General features: G+C 42.9%; 1 protein-coding gene across 7 annotated transcripts in view; it reads left to right on the forward strand.

The window, feature by feature from the left end:
• The first annotated feature begins 2,489 nt into the window (after positions 1-2,489).
• The window catches only part of lrrfip2 (leucine rich repeat (in FLII) interacting protein 2), a 62,738-nt gene continuing 47,611 nt past the window's right edge, over positions 2,490-17,616 (forward strand). For 2 of the 7 annotated variants that reach the window (XM_055901863.1, XM_055901864.1), the window contains exons 1-2: positions 2,492-2,965; positions 4,545-4,701. In XM_055901863.1, the coding sequence (XP_055757838.1) occupies positions 4,618-4,701 (84 nt within the window). In that variant the 5' untranslated portion in view covers positions 2,492-2,965; positions 4,545-4,617. Of the gene's footprint in view, positions 2,966-4,544; positions 4,702-17,616 lie in introns of all 7 variants that reach the window. The other 5 variants (XM_055901862.1, XM_055901865.1, XM_055901866.1 and 2 more) reach the window with 5 other exon arrangements.

Consider the following 17,616-nt stretch of genomic DNA (forward strand, 5'->3'; position numbering starts at 1 on the left):
GGATCAGAAGTCGAGAGGCTTACTAAATTTTAACCCTCTTATTAAAAAACCCCAGAAGTAGCTAAATCAATGGCTACAGAGGGACTTATATTTTATAAGGAAGAGTCCTAATAACCAAAGCTGAAGGTATCTCTAGACTAACATATGGCACTCTATCTTTATTTCTTGACAGTAAAATAAGCAAGGAGATAGACCAGATGCTTTTCCAACTTTCTGTGGAGAAACTGTACCCATTACATTAGGAAAACTGTTGTAATGATCACTTATGAGAATGGTGGGCTGAATTTTCTGGACTTTACTACCTTAAATAATACCTTTAAGATCAATTGGATAAAACAATTCGTAAGAAGACCCACTTCTATGTGGAATTTTATTCCTCATCATGTCTTCTCTACTTTTGGTGGCCTTAACTTCATGTTGGTTTGCAATTATAATATTGACAAAGTTCAAGTGAAACTTTCTGCTTTTCATCGGCAGGTTTTCTTGTCATGGTCCTTAATTTATAAGCATAAGTTTTCTCCACACAGATATTATATATTGAATAATTGGGATATATTGTATAAAAATACTTCTTTGTTTTTAGAATATTGATCCCGAAATAATATCCTATTGGTGAGCCAACTGGTAAATGCAGAGGGTCTTTTACTCAGTTATAAGGAATTCTTATCACTTTACAATGTCCCTGTAAGACCTAAAGATTTTGCAATTATTTTAGATGCCATTCCCTCAAGTGTTGCTTTATTATTCAGGAACGTGTCAAGACCTGACCCACAGAGCCTACCTTCCGTTGACCCTGTTGACTCATCAGTTGGAAAGATTTGTTTCTCTTTTGGTCCATTCAACAACAGAGCGATACGAACCTTGTTTCAGCAGGATGTTGTATCTATCTATACCTTATGTCATGCCTTATTGAAATGGATTTATTGATATCTGTTGGAAAAAAAGTTTGGATGTTGCCACACACATACCTACTTGTTAACAAAATTAAGGACGTTTCCTTAAAAATTATTCATAAATATTATCCTGCCAACCACTATATGAAGAAGTTTAAGGAAAACATCAACTCAAATTGCTCCTTTTGTAATGACCACCCAGAAACAGTGTTGCATCTTTTTTGGCGTTGTATTCATGTAAGAAAACTGTGGAAAGACATCAGTAGATTTATAATTGAACACATTTATGAAGATCTTACACTATTGTGGAGAGTTGTGCTGCTTGGATTCTTTACCTACGATAGAAATAAGCTGAAACATTTTTATGTAATTCATTTCATTATTCTTTTGGACAAATTTCATTTTCACAAATGTAAATTTACAAACAAAAAAACAAATTTCCTTACATTACAAAAATAAATTGAACTGTATTTTAAGACAATTAAATACTCTACTAACAAAAAAGCTGTTCAAATTATAAGTGTATGTATGTCCTCTTAAGGTCCTTGTTTAATGTGATATTGTACCCCCTACCCCAATTGTCCATTGTATATTATTCATATATACTTGTGTTCCCACATGTACTTCCTGTATTGATTTGTTGTTAAAAATAATAATAAATAAAAAACTGTTAAAGGCCCAGTTCAGTCAAAAACGTGATTTATTTCCTGTGTTGTATATATTTCCACACTATGTAGTTGGAATAATACTGTGACATTGTGTAAATGATGATAATGCCCTTTTATTGTAAGAGCTGTTTGAAAATACTGCTTTCTGCCTATTTTGGTGGGATAGCGGTTTGGTCTGCCTGGTGTTATCACCAGGCGGTTTGTTGGTTAATGGACCAATTAAAAAAGTTCCAAACCTCTCTGCCAATAACAGCTGTTTTTGGGGTTTCCCCTACCCACTCAGACCACTCCCAGACTCTTTCTTGAGAAATGTCTCTTTGCTAAGAGATGATTTGACAGCTGCAAATGTGTAGAATTGCAGGCAATTGGCTTTAAAACTGCACATACAAAAAAATCTGTAAAGCAAACATATTTGTTTACCTTTTGTTATTGAAATACTTTTTCTGCAAACAGTTCCCCCTGTACATATTAAATTATAGTTTTTAATCCAGGTGCTCAGTTAATGTGTAGCAGCTAATTGTATAGGCTATGTGTTCTTAGATCGACTGAGGTGAATAAAGCCACAGCATCCAATGTGATAACGGCTGGGCAAATGTTTGCTTCTTTTTATGTTCTCCAAATAGCATTTCGTTTTTAAATTGTATAGAAATTCAGTAAATGAGTTTCAACTAAACTCACGTAGAAAATTAGCAATTACATGTTTTGTTGACCAAATTCCACACTCTGACCTCCATGCAAAATTCCTCACTTCGTTATACTTCGTGGGCTTATTTTCTAGGACAGATTTTGGGCTGAGTAAAACCTCTCGCTTCGTCTCTTCCTCTCTGGTAAAGAGGACATGGGAGAGAGTGGAGGAAAAAGACGACTCCCTAAAACACGCCACTTCGATACCGCTACGACCGGAAGAGACTTTTCGTAGCAGGTAGGAGAGCGTTTCCTAATTGAATTATCCTAACCTTCTACGAAAAACTCACTTCCGGTCGTAGCTGTGTCGAAGTGGCGTGTTTATAGGGAATCTCGTAAAAAGAAACCCCCACTCCCACTGATTCACAGCTGTCAGTTGGAGGAAAAAACACTGTCAATCTTTGGGAGGAACCACTGTACAGTATTTTAACAACCAAGACGAAGAAAGAGCAAATCCTGGAAACATCAACGTCGTTTAGAAGTTTCTACGAGCCAGACGAATCTCTTTGAAAAGGCGTGACGTGAAGAGCAGTGTCAGTTTGCTCTGTCACACATTAGAAATTGGGGTTGGCTAGCTAGTAGCTGGCTAACCAGCTAGCCAGCTAAATTTATACTGCTCAAAGGGATTGGCCTTCTCTTTTGCATTGGGGTCATTACACCGGAAAGGACATCTCAGGATTCAATTAAACCTCATTTTTATGTTTTGGGTCCCAAGGAAGGGTAAGAGCCCAGGGTCATAGCTTTTCAAGTTGAGGGAACATGGCATGGGGTTCTCTTGCTACTAAGCTAGCGCTAGCTAGGCAGCTACCAAACCAAAGCAAACACTTTCCCAATGACAATGTGTTTATGCTAGCTAGTTAGCTAGCCCAGGAAAGTAGCTAACTAGCTAATTTTCTAGCTTGGAAAACGCGGCGTTAACTATACAATAACTAAATTTACGTTATCCCCGCCCGAGTAGTTAACTAGCTACTGTAGCTAACGTCTCCATCTGTAACGGTAACTAACGTTAGCTCCCTCGGTGTTTAATTATTTAGCTAGCTAGGTAGGTATCTTGGCTACAAGAGTTTAACCACAAAGAGTCAGAACAATGAGTTAGTAATAAAACAAAATGTTTTAACGTTACCCTTGCAAGGGGCCATGATGGATAATTAGTAAGTTGAGCTAGCTAGCAATCCTAATTGTGTCATCGTGGAGGTTTATGGCCACTGTCTGCCTTATAACCGCCGAGTTAGTTAGCTAACGTTAGCTGATTCCTTATCTGGGCGTTTTCTTCTTGTAACTTGCCTGTGCTAACCACAAACGTTACGTGACGCTGGTAACGTTAACCTTTTGTCAGAACACACACCGATGGCTAGCTAAATATTTGTAAGTTAACTTTGACAGCTCTAACAATAAAAGCAAATATTAATTTATAGCTAACCATATCAAGCTGTATGGGTGAAGCCTCCAAGCCCTGTGTTTAGCTGGAACTTTTACCTACGTGTAACCAGCTAACTTCAGCTATGTAATGATTTCCCAAAAACAATGTCAATGTTTAAGAAAATAGATGGCTAGCTAGATATGCATCTTCACTTGTCATTGTGTATTTAGGCCAAGTATCAATTGGCCTTTACAAGGAGGGGGGGGTACGCAATAAACATGCCTCAGGTGAAAGTTGAGTAGGCTAATGTTTGATTCAAGGATATAACTAGTGTCAGTTTGTGGCCCTCATGTAAACTTTTGCTACCTTACATGGCAACTTGGAAAGAATCTTGACTCTTTCTTTGCATTCCGCACAGAACAACTTGATCTTTCTACAACTTCATACTTTTAATATTTTGCAGGTTTGTCAGTGTATATGTCTTGTTTGTCAGCACCTGGCCAATGTCAGCCGCAAGTGTTACACTCTTATAGGACCCAGACATCTGTGACCATGGCAGGATGTTTTGTAGGAATGCACTCTGGCCATGGCAGACTATTTTGTAGGAATGCACTGAGTGAGTGTGTTCGTCTGTGTGCACACAACATGCATGCGGGTGCTTGCAGGGAAGTTTGCACATCCCTCTCAATTCAGGGTTATTTGATTGCGTTTCGGCTACGTCTTGATAATATGCTATTCATTACATTGTACTATGTCCAAGGACTTAGTTCAATACTGAGATTCCCAGCGCTTCATCAAGGAGTGGTCTTCAATTGATCTTGAAATTGTGATTTATTAATGTAAACAAGGCATCAGATAATCTAAATTCAGTAAAATATTAGTGTCTTCATGTAAGGTGATAGGGCTGTCAGATCCATCTCTATCATTCATGTTTTTCAGATTTTTACCCCCACACTGTGTTGCTCTAATTTGGCCCTGAACGTGTTGGTGGAGCTGCAGTTGCACAGAAGCCATGGGGACACCAGGTAGAAAGCGTGCCCCTATCAAGGACCGGTTTTCAGCTGAGGATGAAGCCCTTAGTAGCATTGCCCGGGAGGTAAGTTAACCATCCATTTCAGAACCTCCCTGCTTTTAGTTCATTTCTGTGATTCTTTCTTAGTTTAAGATCTTTAACTGGTGTCATTAGCTGAGCTTCCCTCACATTGTAGGCCTATGTGTAGTGCATAAGTCACATTGGATGTTGTGTGTGGTGACACTGAAGACATGTATTTCCCAAAATGCGGTCAAAGACAAGTTTGAATTGGATGATTTATAAAAGGATGCATGGCAAGCCATCTTGGATGTATTACTTTAAATGTAGGCTTCTCAACCCATACCCAACAATACCAACTGAGGTGAATGCAGCAAACAGCCCTCTGAAGCATACCTTGACACATGTTCACACACAGCTCTGCTTGGTCTGAGATGTGCTTGTAATGTGGATATTCAGGTTCCTTCAAGTTGTCTCAGCTCTGGCGAGTGCAGACAGCTGGTTTGCTATGGTGTAGTAGGATTGATTTGAAGAGATTTAGGGAAAATGGAGGGCAGGGGCGAGGAAGGTGGGATGGCCTGTAATGACTTGTCCCAGGATTATTCCATGTTCCTCAACTACCCGGCTGTCATTCCTGGCCTTTTCGTAGAGGCTGTGCAATTGTTCTCAGCGTACATAGTAGGCCCATGCATTTGTTGTGTAATTGTTATTGTTCATGACTTATTTTGAGAACGATTGTGGTGTATTTGCATAATTATGTGGCTAGATGAAACTATGCCACAGTGTGGGAAAAGCCTAAATTATCAGCAGAGTAGATTTTCGAGTTCATGTGATTGACTGCCTTGCTTAACTTGCACATTAACAGAACACAGGATCTCATATAGACTAGGAGGGAATGTTGTCTGTGCTCTTGTGAAGTGCCTCATACTTGGGGACTTCTTGGTAGTGCCTCATACTTTGGCACAGTAAACAAGGTTACATTTTCCGTCTTTAACCATACAAGCCTGTTATATAGAATCATGAGTCATCTGACCCACCCAGCCAGGTCCTGTCCTGAATGAATCAGGGTTTCTTTGTGGAGAGAACTAGATGTGCACAGAACAGTGAGGCCAAGTGAGTGTGTGTGCAGTGGGGTCCATAAGGCCAACCTCTCTCCAACCTGTCACACACCACCACTCCCCTCCAAACAAAGCTCCAGAAAAAAGTCATTGCATGAGGTCAGTCATCCTCTCTTAGGCTATGAGAGTGCTTGCCTGGTTGGCCTGTGCTGGACACGGATCACTGTCCTGCTGAGAAGGACTGTGAATTTGAGCCTGCGCTATCACCACCCCATATTGGAGGCCACTTACATTGCTGGGCTGTCAGTCACTTAAAATATCAGCAGCTTGCTTGCAAAACCGTCAGCCAAGTAGGAGGATTCACCACATGTTCTGTAGGCCTATCAAGTTTTCCTCAAAAGGATCATAATGTTAGAGAGATGATCAGAATGGGTGTATTTGATCTAGGCAGTCACTTAACTGTGCCGTTGATTGTAAGTGAATGTGTGGGAGTTGAGTGAGTCATAGATCATAGTCCATATTACACAGTTTCAGTGCTATCCTGGGTAATGATAGCTATAAGCCATGCAGAGGACTATTGAAGAGAATGGCACAGTGTCACACTGAGTAGAACAGAATGAATAGAACAGGCTTGGAACCTCTAACCCTGGCAATTTGACTGGTAAACTCATGGGTACACTCGCAATGGCTGCCTGGTATTGTGATCAGTAATTTCCATGGTAATGGAGAATGTCGACACACATCTCGGATTGTTCTGAAGTCGTTTCTGTTAGAAACATAAAATTAACATTCCTGCAACATTATTTTGTTGGGGCCTCTCGAGTGGCACTGTGGTCTAAGGCACTGCATCGCTGTGCTTGAGACGTCACCACAGACCCGGGCCCGATCCCGGCTGTGTCGCAGCTGGCTGCGACTGGGAGACCCATGAGGCTGCGCTCAATTGGCCCAGCATAGTCTGAGTTTTGCCAGCCAGAATGTCCTTGTCCCGTTGCGCTCCAGTGACTCCTGTGGCGGGCCGGGCGCATGTACGCTGACAGTGTTTTCTCCGACATGCGGCTGGCTTCTGGGTTAAGCAAGCAGCGTGTAAAGAAGCAGTGCACCTTGGCAGGGTCGTGTTTCCAAGAAGACGCATGGCTATCGACCTTCCCCTCTCCCGAGTCCGTACGGGAGTTGCAGCGATGGGACAAGACTGTAACTACCAATTTGGATTTCACAAAATTGTGGTGAAAAAGGGGTTAAAAAAAAAAAAAGATTTTTTGTTCAAATTTAATTATATCTCTGATAAATTTACTGAATTGATCTGGGCTGGGCTCTTCGCTGGCCATGATCTGGGCTCTTCGCTGGCCATGGCAGAACACTGACATTCCTGTCTTGCAGGAAATCACGCACAGAACGAGCAGTATGGCTGGTGGCATTGTCATGCTGGAGAGTCATGTCAGGATGAGCCTGCAGGACGGGTACCACATGAGGGAGGAGGATGTCTTCCCTGTAACGCACAGCGTTGAGATTGCCTGCAATGACAACAAGCTCAGTCCGATGATGCTGTGACACACCGCCAAAGACCATGACGGACCCTCCACCTCCAAATCGATCCCGCTCCAGAGTACAGGCCTCAGGATAATGCTCATTCCTTCGATGATAAACCCAAATCTGACCATCACCCCTGGTGAGACAAAACCGCGACTCGTCAATGAAGAGCACTTTTTTCCAGTTCTGTCTGGTCCTGCGACGATGGGTTTGTGCCCATAGGCACAAACCCACAAACCCATCATGCCGGTGATGTCTGGTGAGGACCTGCCTTACAACAGGCCTACAAGCCCTCAGTCCAGCCTCTCTCAGCTTATTGCGGACAGTCTGATGGAGGGATTGTGCGTTCCTGGTGTAACTCGGTCAGTTTTTGTTGCCATCCTGTACCTGTCCCGCAGGTGTGATGTTCGGATGTACCGATCCTGTGCAGGTGATGTTACACGTCGTCTGCCACTGCGAGGATGATCAGCTGTCCGTCCTGTCTCCCTGTAGCGCTGTCTTAGGCGTCCCACAGTACGGACATTGCAATTTATTGCCCTGGCCACATCTGCAGTCCTCATGCCGTCTTGCAGCATGCCTAAGGCACGTTCACACAGATGAGCAGGGACCTTGGGCATCTTTCTTTTGGTGTTTTTCAGAGTCAGTAGAAAGGCTTCTTTAGTAGCCAGAAGTTTTCTTAACTGTGACCTTAATTGCCTACCATCTGTGAGCTGTTAGTGTCTTAACGACCGCTCTCAACCTGCTCCACTGCATCCCATCAATGAGAATGGGGGGCGTGCTCGGTCCTCCTTTTCCTCTAGTTCACAATCATCTCCTTTGTCTTGATCACTTTGAGGGAGAGGTTGTTCTCCTGGCACCACAAGGCCAGGTCTCTGACCACCTCCCTATAGGCTGTCTCATCGTTGTCGCTGATCAGGCGACGGAGAGAGTGATCACGTAGTCGTAAGGAACAGCTGATGCTCTCATGCAAGTTTCAGTGTTGTTTGCCTCGAAGCGAGCATAGAAGTAATTTAGCTCGTCTGGTAGGCTCGTGTCTCTGGGCAGCTCGCGGCTGTGCTTCCCCCTTTGTAGTTTGTAATAGTTAGCAAGCCCTGCCACATCTGACGAGCGTCGGAGCCAGTGTAGTACAATTCAATCTTAGTCCTGTATTGATGCTTTGCCTATTTGATGGTTCGTCGGAGGTATAGCGGGATTTCTTATAAGCTTCAGCTGCTTTACCCTTTTAGCTCAGTGCGGATGTTGCCTGTCATCCATGGCTTTTGGTTGGAGTATGTACGTACTGTAACTGTGTGGACGACATCATCGATGCACTTATTGATGAAGCCAGTGACTGATGTGGTGTACTCCTTAATGCCATTGGAAGAATCACGGAATATATTCCAGTCTGTGCTAGCAAAATGGTCCTGCAGCTTAGCATCTGCTTCATCTGACCACTTCTTTTATTGACACTGGTGCTTCCTGCTTTAGTTTTTGCTTGTAAGCAGGAATCAGGAGGATAGAATTATGGTCAGATTTGCCAAATGGAAGGAGCGCTTGGAACACGTCTCTGTGTCTGGAGTAAAGGTGGTCTAGATTTGTTTTTTTTGTGTTTTTTTCCCCTGGTTGCACATTTACGATGCTGGTAGAAATGAGGTAAAACTGATTCCCTGCATTAAAGTCCCCGGCCACTAGGACCACCACCTCTGGATTATCGTTATCCTGTTTGCTTATGGCTGTATACAGATCATTGAGTGCGGTCTTAGTGCCAGCATCGGTTTGTGGTGATAAATAGACAGCTACGAGGAATATAGATAAACTCTCTTGGTAATTAGTGTGGTCTACAGCTTATCATGAGATACTCTACTTCAGGCAAGCAAAACCTCAAGTCTTCCTTAGCTTTTGTGCACCAGCTGTTGTTTGCAAATATACATAGACTGCCACCCCTTGTCTTACCAGAGACAAGGTTCTATCCTGCCGAAAAAGCGTAAAACCCGCCAACTGTATGTTATTCATGTCGTCGTTCAGCCACGACTCGGTGAAACATAAGATGTTCGTTTTTAATGTCCCGTTGGTAGGATATACATGCTCGTAGTTTGTGTATTTTATTATCCAATGATTGTACGTTGACTAATAGGACCGATGGTGAAGGCAGATTTCCCACTCGCTGTCGGATCCTTACAAGGCACCCAGACCTCCGTCCCCGATATCTCTGTCTCTTTCTACTGCGAATGACTGTCACGAGGGCCTTGTCTGGAGTAAATCCTTTGCGTCCGATTCATTAAAGAAAAAATCTTCTTCCAGTATGGGGTGAGTAATCACTTTCCTCATATCTAGAAGCTCTTTTCGGTCATAAGAGACGGTGGCAGAAACATTATGTACAAAATAAGTTACAAATGCCATGAAAAAACACACAATAGCACTATTGGTTAGGGGACTGTAAAACAGCATCCATCTCCTCCGGTGCCATTGATGCTGTTTCATCAGCTTCTTGAAATGCCTCTCCTGTCAGGTGGATGGATTATCTTGGCAAAGGAGAAATTCTCACTAACAGGGAAGTAAACAAATAGGTGCACATAATTTGAGAGGGAACATTTCTGGGATATTTTATTTCAGCTCATAAAACATTGGACCAACACTTTACATGTGTTTTTATATTTTTGTTCAGTGTTGATTTAAATAACAGATTTTTTTTTTTTAAACAGATGAATTCCCAAAGCTGTTAGTTGACGATTGTTTCACATGCGCATGGTCCTTGCTATCTGGGTTTTTTGGGAGGTCTTTAACCCATTGAAGTTTTACATTTATAATGGTTATGGGTAGGGTTTAAGGTAGGGACGTCCCAAGGATCCCTAGAATGTACAAATCATGTGAATGGCAATGCATAATGCAGTTGGAAAGGTCAATTAAATTTTTTGGTGGGGATTTGTTTTTCTTCTATAGGCTATTATAATTAAATACAAATGAAGTGCTTGAAAGTCCTTGAATTTGACTTGCAAATGTCTGTATGAACCCTGAATAGGATACCTTTTCAGCCCCAATGGAAAATAAAGGCCTCTGCTATTAAAATGACCCATGCATCTTTCGCTTTGCTGTCTTACCCCGGAGAGTATTTGTTTTTCATTCAGGCCAGTAGCTTTTATTGGAACTGGCCTGGGGTGCCACTGGAAAATGTACCTGAATGTCGAACCCCGTATGTAAGTTCATGATAATGGTAGGCAGGCCTATTTTTGCAACTATCTGCAAATACGTATTTCAAATTTCACATCCTCTTTTTTTTTTAGATAACAAAGGTAGAACAAGTTGTCTGTTGTGCAAAACGCCTGATTGAAACTTGTTGGCTGTCAAACGATTTATCTACCTATGCTTGGGCTATTTTATGATTGGGTGTTATCACACACAGCAGCATATAATTTAGCAACGCGTGTTAAAGGGGTCCGCCTAACATTCCGTCTGATAAGGGGAGGGTTTTGAACGATTAGCCTAATGTTTGTGTCCATGGCAACTATAAACACTATAGTACTGAAGATAAACAACGTCAACTGTGACATAACATCCAGGGTGTGCCAACTTCATGGCGCCCTAGATGATGTAGTCTAGCGTGAGCAGACGATCTGATCTACTCCTTGACGCTTAGGGTTTTGGAGGTGTGTATGATTGTGCATTTGTGCGGCTGCTGCTCAGATTACTCCTCTCCAGTCCCATAATGTTGGGTGCAGGGGGAGGGAATGCTGGGGCCAGGCCGGATGGGCAGGGCTATAGATAGGACAGCGACACAGAGCTCAGGTCATACTGTCAGACAGCTCGACAGGTGCAGCGCAGAGGAGCCAGCCATCTCCTCTCCCTCTTTTCTCAGACACACACACACACGCAGTGTTTTCCACTCGAGCCCGGCTGTCGGCTAAACAGCCGATTTACAGATTCCTTTTAAGCCAGTTACTTTTTCCACCTAAATGAACGAGGCTACTTTTCACTTTGCTAGTCAGAAAGTCAGCCAAGCCCCCTCCCGCTAGAATGAACGGTGTGCATTTTCTAGCGATCTACCGGAGATTTCAGAGTTCCCAGGTTTGTTTTGAACGGGGCATCAAACGGCAACGGAAGGCAGGCTTCGTCAGCACGTCACACACCACTTTGCAATGAGCTGGAGGCAGTTACGTACCCAATGCATATGGGCCTGATAAATTTGTCAAATGCCCGGTAGATTTAAAATGTTTGCCGGTCAAATATCCCATTTTCCTAACGAGAACCCTGGTGTATCTGTGTGTTTGGGTCTTGGGACTTGTCTAAAGTCAGTACAGCCAATCTGCCAACTTCTGTCTGTGGCGTCCACACAGTTTGGGTTACACATTAATATGACCCCACGGTGGAAAGGTGAGATTCTCACGAACACGTACATGTCAGTTGTTGCTGTAGCCCACAGGCCTCACGACTCGTCTGAAGTCGGGTACCAGTTTAAAAAATTAATGGAAGTATATATGAGGACCTGTGCCAAAAATAAGGGGTTAAATACAGTACATTCGGAAAGTATTCAGACCCCTTCCTTTTTCACATTTTGTTACGTTACAGCATTCTAAAATTGATTCAATAGTTTTTTTTCTTATCAATCTACACACAATACCCCATAATGACAAAGCAGAAACATGTTTTTAGAATTTTTTGCAAATGTATTAAAAAGAAAAAAAACTGATCACATTTACATAAGTATTCAGACCCTTTACTCAGTACTTTGTTGAAACACCTTTGGCAGTGATTAGTCTCTATTCTTCTTGGGTATGATGCTACAAGCTTGGCACACCTGTATTTGGGATGTCCCGAAGTGCTATGGAGCAGCTCCGTTCGTCTTTGCCTCGATCCTGACTAGTCTCCCAGTCCCTGCCGCTGAAAAACATCCCCACAACATGATCCCTGCCACTACCATGCTTTACCAAAGGGATGGTGCCCGGTTTCCTCCAGACGTGACGCCTGGCATTCAGGCCAAAGAGTTTAATCTTGGTTTCATCAGACCAGAGAATCTAGGAGTGGCTTCTGTCTGGCCACTTTACCATAAAGGCCTGATTGGTGGAGTTTTGCAGAGATGGTTGTCTTTCTGGAAGGTTCTCCCATCTCCACAGAGGAACTCTGGAGCTCATCGGGTTCTTGGTCACCTCCCTGACCAAAGCCCTTCTCCCCCAATTGCTGAGTTTGCTGAGCGGCCAGCTCTGGGAAGAGTCTTGGTGGTTCCAAACTTCTTCCATTTAAGAATGATGGCTGCCACTGTGTTCTCGGATCTTCAATGCTGCATCATTTTTGTTTGGTACCCTTCTCCAGATCTCCAGACATGCACTGTCAACTGTGGGACCTTTTATATAGACAGGTGTGTGCCTTTCCAAATCAAGTCCAATCAATTGAATTTACCGCAGGTGAACTCCAGTCAAGTTCACAAACACTTCAAATGGTTAAGGTTCAAATGGTTAAGATATGAGTGCATCGGTTAGTGGCTCCGCAAACCGATGCAAATGTAGCACGCTTTGGTCAGAAAACCTATTAAAATGTTACAAATTGCCGGTTCACTGAAAGATTTTGCTCAAATGACTTTTTCTACCTTCCCAAAAATGCCTAATATTTTTGTGACAACTGCGTCCTCTCCAGTGTCGAACTAAGCATGTAATTATGTTGACAGTCATAGATCTACTAGTTATTTTGCATACCGAATAGCCTCAGGCAATATCAGTAGCCAGCTTCAAATGTTTGTAAAATGGCTTGCACATTATTAGGCTTTATTAGTTGAGTGACAACCAATGTAATTTGCTAGGTTATTTTTATAAAATGTGATGTTAAATGCCCTGCGTACTCACCAGACATGTAACCCATTGAGCATGTTTGGGATGTTCTGGATCAACGTGTACAACAGTGTGTTCCAGTTCCCCAGAAACTCCGCACAGCCATTGAAGAGGAGTGGGACAACATTCCACAAGCCATAATCAACAGCCTGATCAACTCTTTTTTTTCTTCTTTTTTATAATTCATGCTATCCAATTGGTAGTAGTTCTTGTCTCATCGCGGCAACTCCCATACGGACTCATGAGAGGCGAAGGTCGAGAGCCGTGCACACAATCAAACCAAGCCACACTGCTTCTTGACACAATGCCCACTTAACCCGGAAGCCAGCCGCACCATTGTTTTCGGAGGAAACACTGTACACCTGGCGACCCTGTCAGCGTGCAGGAGTCACTAGTGCGCGATGGGAAAAGGACATCCCTGCCAACCAAACCCCTCCCCTAACCCGGATGACGCTGGGCCAATTGTGCACCGCCCATGGGTCTCCCGGTCGCGGCCAGCTGCGACAGAGCCTGGACTCGAACCCAGAATCTCTTGTGGCACAGCTAGCGCTTCGATGCAGTGCCTTAGCGCTGCGATGCAGTGCCTTAGCGCAGTGGTCTATCTCGGGAGGCCACAGTCTGATCAACTCAATGCGAAGGAGGTGTCGCACTGCATGAGGCAAATCGTGGTCACGCCAGAAACTGACTGGTTTTCTGATCCACGCCCTACCATTTTTTTTTAAGGTATCTGTGACCAACAAATGCATATCTGTATTCCCAGTCATGTGAGATCCATAGATTAGGGCCTAATGAATTTATTTCAATTGACTGATTTCCCTATATGAACTATTGCATGTTTGTTTTTGTGTGTGTGTGGATATAGATATCTGTCAGCAACGAGTATGGCTGAAACAGCCGAATCCACTAATTTGAAGAGATTCCGCTGTCAATCAACATGCATGCAGGAAGGCAGATGCATACAACTTTACAACCACAGCAATGGATTTGAGATATTTATGTACACACACACTACTGTTCAAAAGTTTGGTGTCACTTAGAAATGTCCTTGTTTTTGAAAGAAAAGCCTTTTTTTTTGTCAATTTGACGTTATTTTAAATGGATCAGAAATGCAGTGTAGACATTGTTAATGTTATAAATGACTATTGTAGCTGGAAACGGCTTAAAAAAAAAGAAAAAAAGAAGGAATATCTACATAGGCTTACAGAGGCCCATTATTAGCTCTAACCAGAAAAGAAAGAGTGGGAGGCTCCGGTGCACAACTGAGCAAGAGGACAAGTACATTAGAGTGTCTAGTTTGAGAAACCGACGCCTTACAAGTCCTCAACTGGCAGCTTCATTAAATAATACCCGCTAAACACCAGTCTCGACGTCAACAGTGAAGAGGCGACTCCGGCATGCTGGCCATCTAGGCAGAGTTCCTCTGTCCAGTGTCTGTGTTCTTTTGCCCATCTTAATCTTTTCTTTTTAATTGGCCAGTCTGAGATGGCTTTTTCTTTGCAACTCTGCCTAGATGGCCAGCATGCCGGAGTCGCCTCTTCACTGTTGACGTCGAGACCGGTGTTTTGCGCGTACTATTTAATGAAGCTGTGAGATCTTTAGTTTCTTGGCAATTTCTCGCGTGGAATAGCCTTCATTTCTCAGAACAAGAATAGACTGATGCGTTTCAGAAGAAAGTGCTTTGTTTCTGGCCATTTTGAGCCTGTAATCAAACCCACAAATGCTGATACTCAACTAGTCTAAAGGACAGTTTTGCCATTGGAATACAGGAGTGATGGTTGCTGATAATGGGCCTCTGTATGCCTATGTAGATATTCCATAAATCTGCCGTTTTCAGCTACAATAGTCATTTACAACATTAGCAATGTCTACACTGTATTTCTGATCAATTTGATGTTATTTTAATAGACAAATGTGCTTTTCTTTCAAAAACAAGGACATTTCTAAGTGACCCCAAAACTTTTGAACGGTAGTATGTGTATTATTTGCCCTAGATTTTCGGAAATGGCAGTTACAGGTGTTAAACTTTGAGTCACATTGGCAATAGAACAAGGTTTCAAATTATGCCCAACTGACTCAGATTTCGGTTTATAACGGGGATCTTTGGATTGCATAAACAAAAACAGTAAGTGTTTGATGGTGGGGATGCAGAGTTGTGTTCCAGAAAAAACTACGTGTGGTTGCTTTAGTTCCTCAATGGCACAGCTAGGAGAGCTAAAAAAACAAATTGTCCTCTCGCTCAAACCTTTTAATTCTTTTGTCTTACCTACCCCACATTTTACAGGAATATTCTTATGTTACTGAATTTATCCAGAGAATTTTCTGATTTTGTTAACAAATGCGGTGAAAAGTACAGTAAATGTAAAATGCACGTACAATCAACACTTTTTGGATTGCCTTGTCAGGTGAAATGTTGTGTACTCAACTTTGGTATAAAAAAAATTGCCCATCTCCAAACTGTTCCCATTCAATTGCTACGATGCTTATGCATATGCTTTTGGTATTTCTTCTGTAAGAAACATTTAAATTTAGGCCTATATAGGACAATTCCAACGAGTGAAAAGGGTTATTAATAAGAGATCTGTGCTAAACAAGTATTTTTTTTTGTGGAAATAAATTACATACTGCCATTCACAAAGAGTTGCAAACGCTTGTTAATTATTTCAGTAAATGAACTGATGTCGTGCTAGCTCTTTTTATTAGCACGTATGGACCCAGAACTTAATTGGAATCAAGGCATTAGAATGTACCAGAAGCCGCCACAAATAGAATTTGTTCTGCAAAAATGTCTTAACCCGAGGGGAGCCTGTCTGGCTACTTTTTCTATTTGGCTGGCAACTCCATGTGCTTGTGGAAAACTCTGCACACGCGCCCACACTAGTCTATTAGCCTCACTAATCCATTTTAACAGTGCAAAAATACGCCCTCTTTTTTTACTTTTAATCCCACCATTTTGTTTTCTTAGAGGAAGGTCCAATTTAGAATCTGACAGTTTTAAGCCAAAGCATTGAAACAATTTAGTTGGCTTGCGGTGCTCATAGTCACACACAACCTCAATGTGATGGTTGTGCCACTCTGCTTGCAAAGCTGTCATAGACAGCAGCTGTTTAAAGAAAGACAGACCCATCCGCATGATTAGCCAATAGAAAATATCGAGAGGCTTATGACCAAACGGTGAGTTCACCGACCCTAATCGAGAGTGGAAATCCGCAGAGATGGCTGAAGACTTCTGACAGATGCACTGTGTCGTGGCCTCCCGGGTGGCGCAGGGGTCTAGGGCACTGCATCGCAGTGCTAGCTGCGCCACCAGAGTCTCTGGGTTCACGCCCAGGCTGGGCTGGGTTCGCGTCCAGGCTCTGTCGCAGCCGGCCGCAACCGGGAGGACCGTGGGGCGACGCACAATTGGCATAGCGTCGTCCGGGTTAGGGAGGGTTTGGCCGGTAGGGATATCCTTGTCTCAGTATGTAAAATGTAATGAAATGTAAAAAAAAAAAAAAGTAATAAAATGTATGCAAAATGTAAGTCGCTCTGGAGAAGAGCGTCTGCTAAATGACTCAAATGTAAATGTAAAAAAATGGGTGAGCCGCTCAGCTGTAACATAAGAGTCAGAAGAGACATTTGATTACGGAAAACGTCCCACGAGACATGCATGTTTGCACAACAAAGGCATGTTTTTTTCCCCCCAATGCTATATTTTCCCCACTCAACAGAAATAGGCCTACTGGCGGCCCATTCTGGCACCACAGATAAGCATGGGCTGGAATGTTGACTGTTTGTTTGCAAGGAGATACTCTGTAGCCTACACCATACCACTGATGCAGAACCCATCTTTTTGTTGAAGATAAGTGAGTTTTTCTGCTATGGGAAGTTAAACGTGATGGTGTTTGTAGATGTGGTGTTGTCATGAGCAGAGTAGTCAGTCAGGAGAAGCTAATGTGTGTGTGTGTGTCTCTCCCTCTCACACACACACACAGTCATAATGGGCCTCCTTGGGGGGTGGGGGGAGCATGGTCTACTTAAATTAGACACTGCTGCTGAGGCACTTTGCTAAATTAGCCCCGTTCCCTCTCTACCTCTGGGGTAAATTAAGTAAAATTGGCGTAGGCCTACACCCCCCCCCCCCCAGACTACCTATGTCATCTTTCAAATCCTTTGCTGTGGTTGTAGAGTTGTATGCATCTGCCTTCCTGTGTGCATGTTGATTGAAAAAATATTCACTGCCATTGAATGATTGCATATTTAGCGACTGGTGAAGCAACACCACATCTAGCTTTGTTTAAAAGCCTCATGGCCTAGTTTATCCTCCCCAATTCTTCTTTGTTACTGTGTTTTGTCCACCACTGTCGTTTCCCCTTTTTGAGGTCCTTACATTTGCCTCTCTAAACTGATGGTTAGCACATGTTGTTGGGGTTGAGGTATCCCAGGCACTCTACTAAGGACCGTGTTCTAGAGCTGTGACTCATGTTGGAAACTGGTCAACCAGTGCATGTGGTACAGTAGCTCTCTGTCACAGGTCTCTCAGGATCATTTATTTTTGGTCTCCACAATTTTGTTCTGTTGATTTGTTTGGAGTTGGTCTCCGTTGTGTTGCAGATGACCAGTAC

This window comes from Salvelinus fontinalis, chromosome 37 (assembly GCF_029448725.1).
Source record: "Salvelinus fontinalis isolate EN_2023a chromosome 37, ASM2944872v1, whole genome shotgun sequence".
Taxonomy (NCBI): domain Eukaryota; kingdom Metazoa; phylum Chordata; class Actinopteri; order Salmoniformes; family Salmonidae; genus Salvelinus; species Salvelinus fontinalis.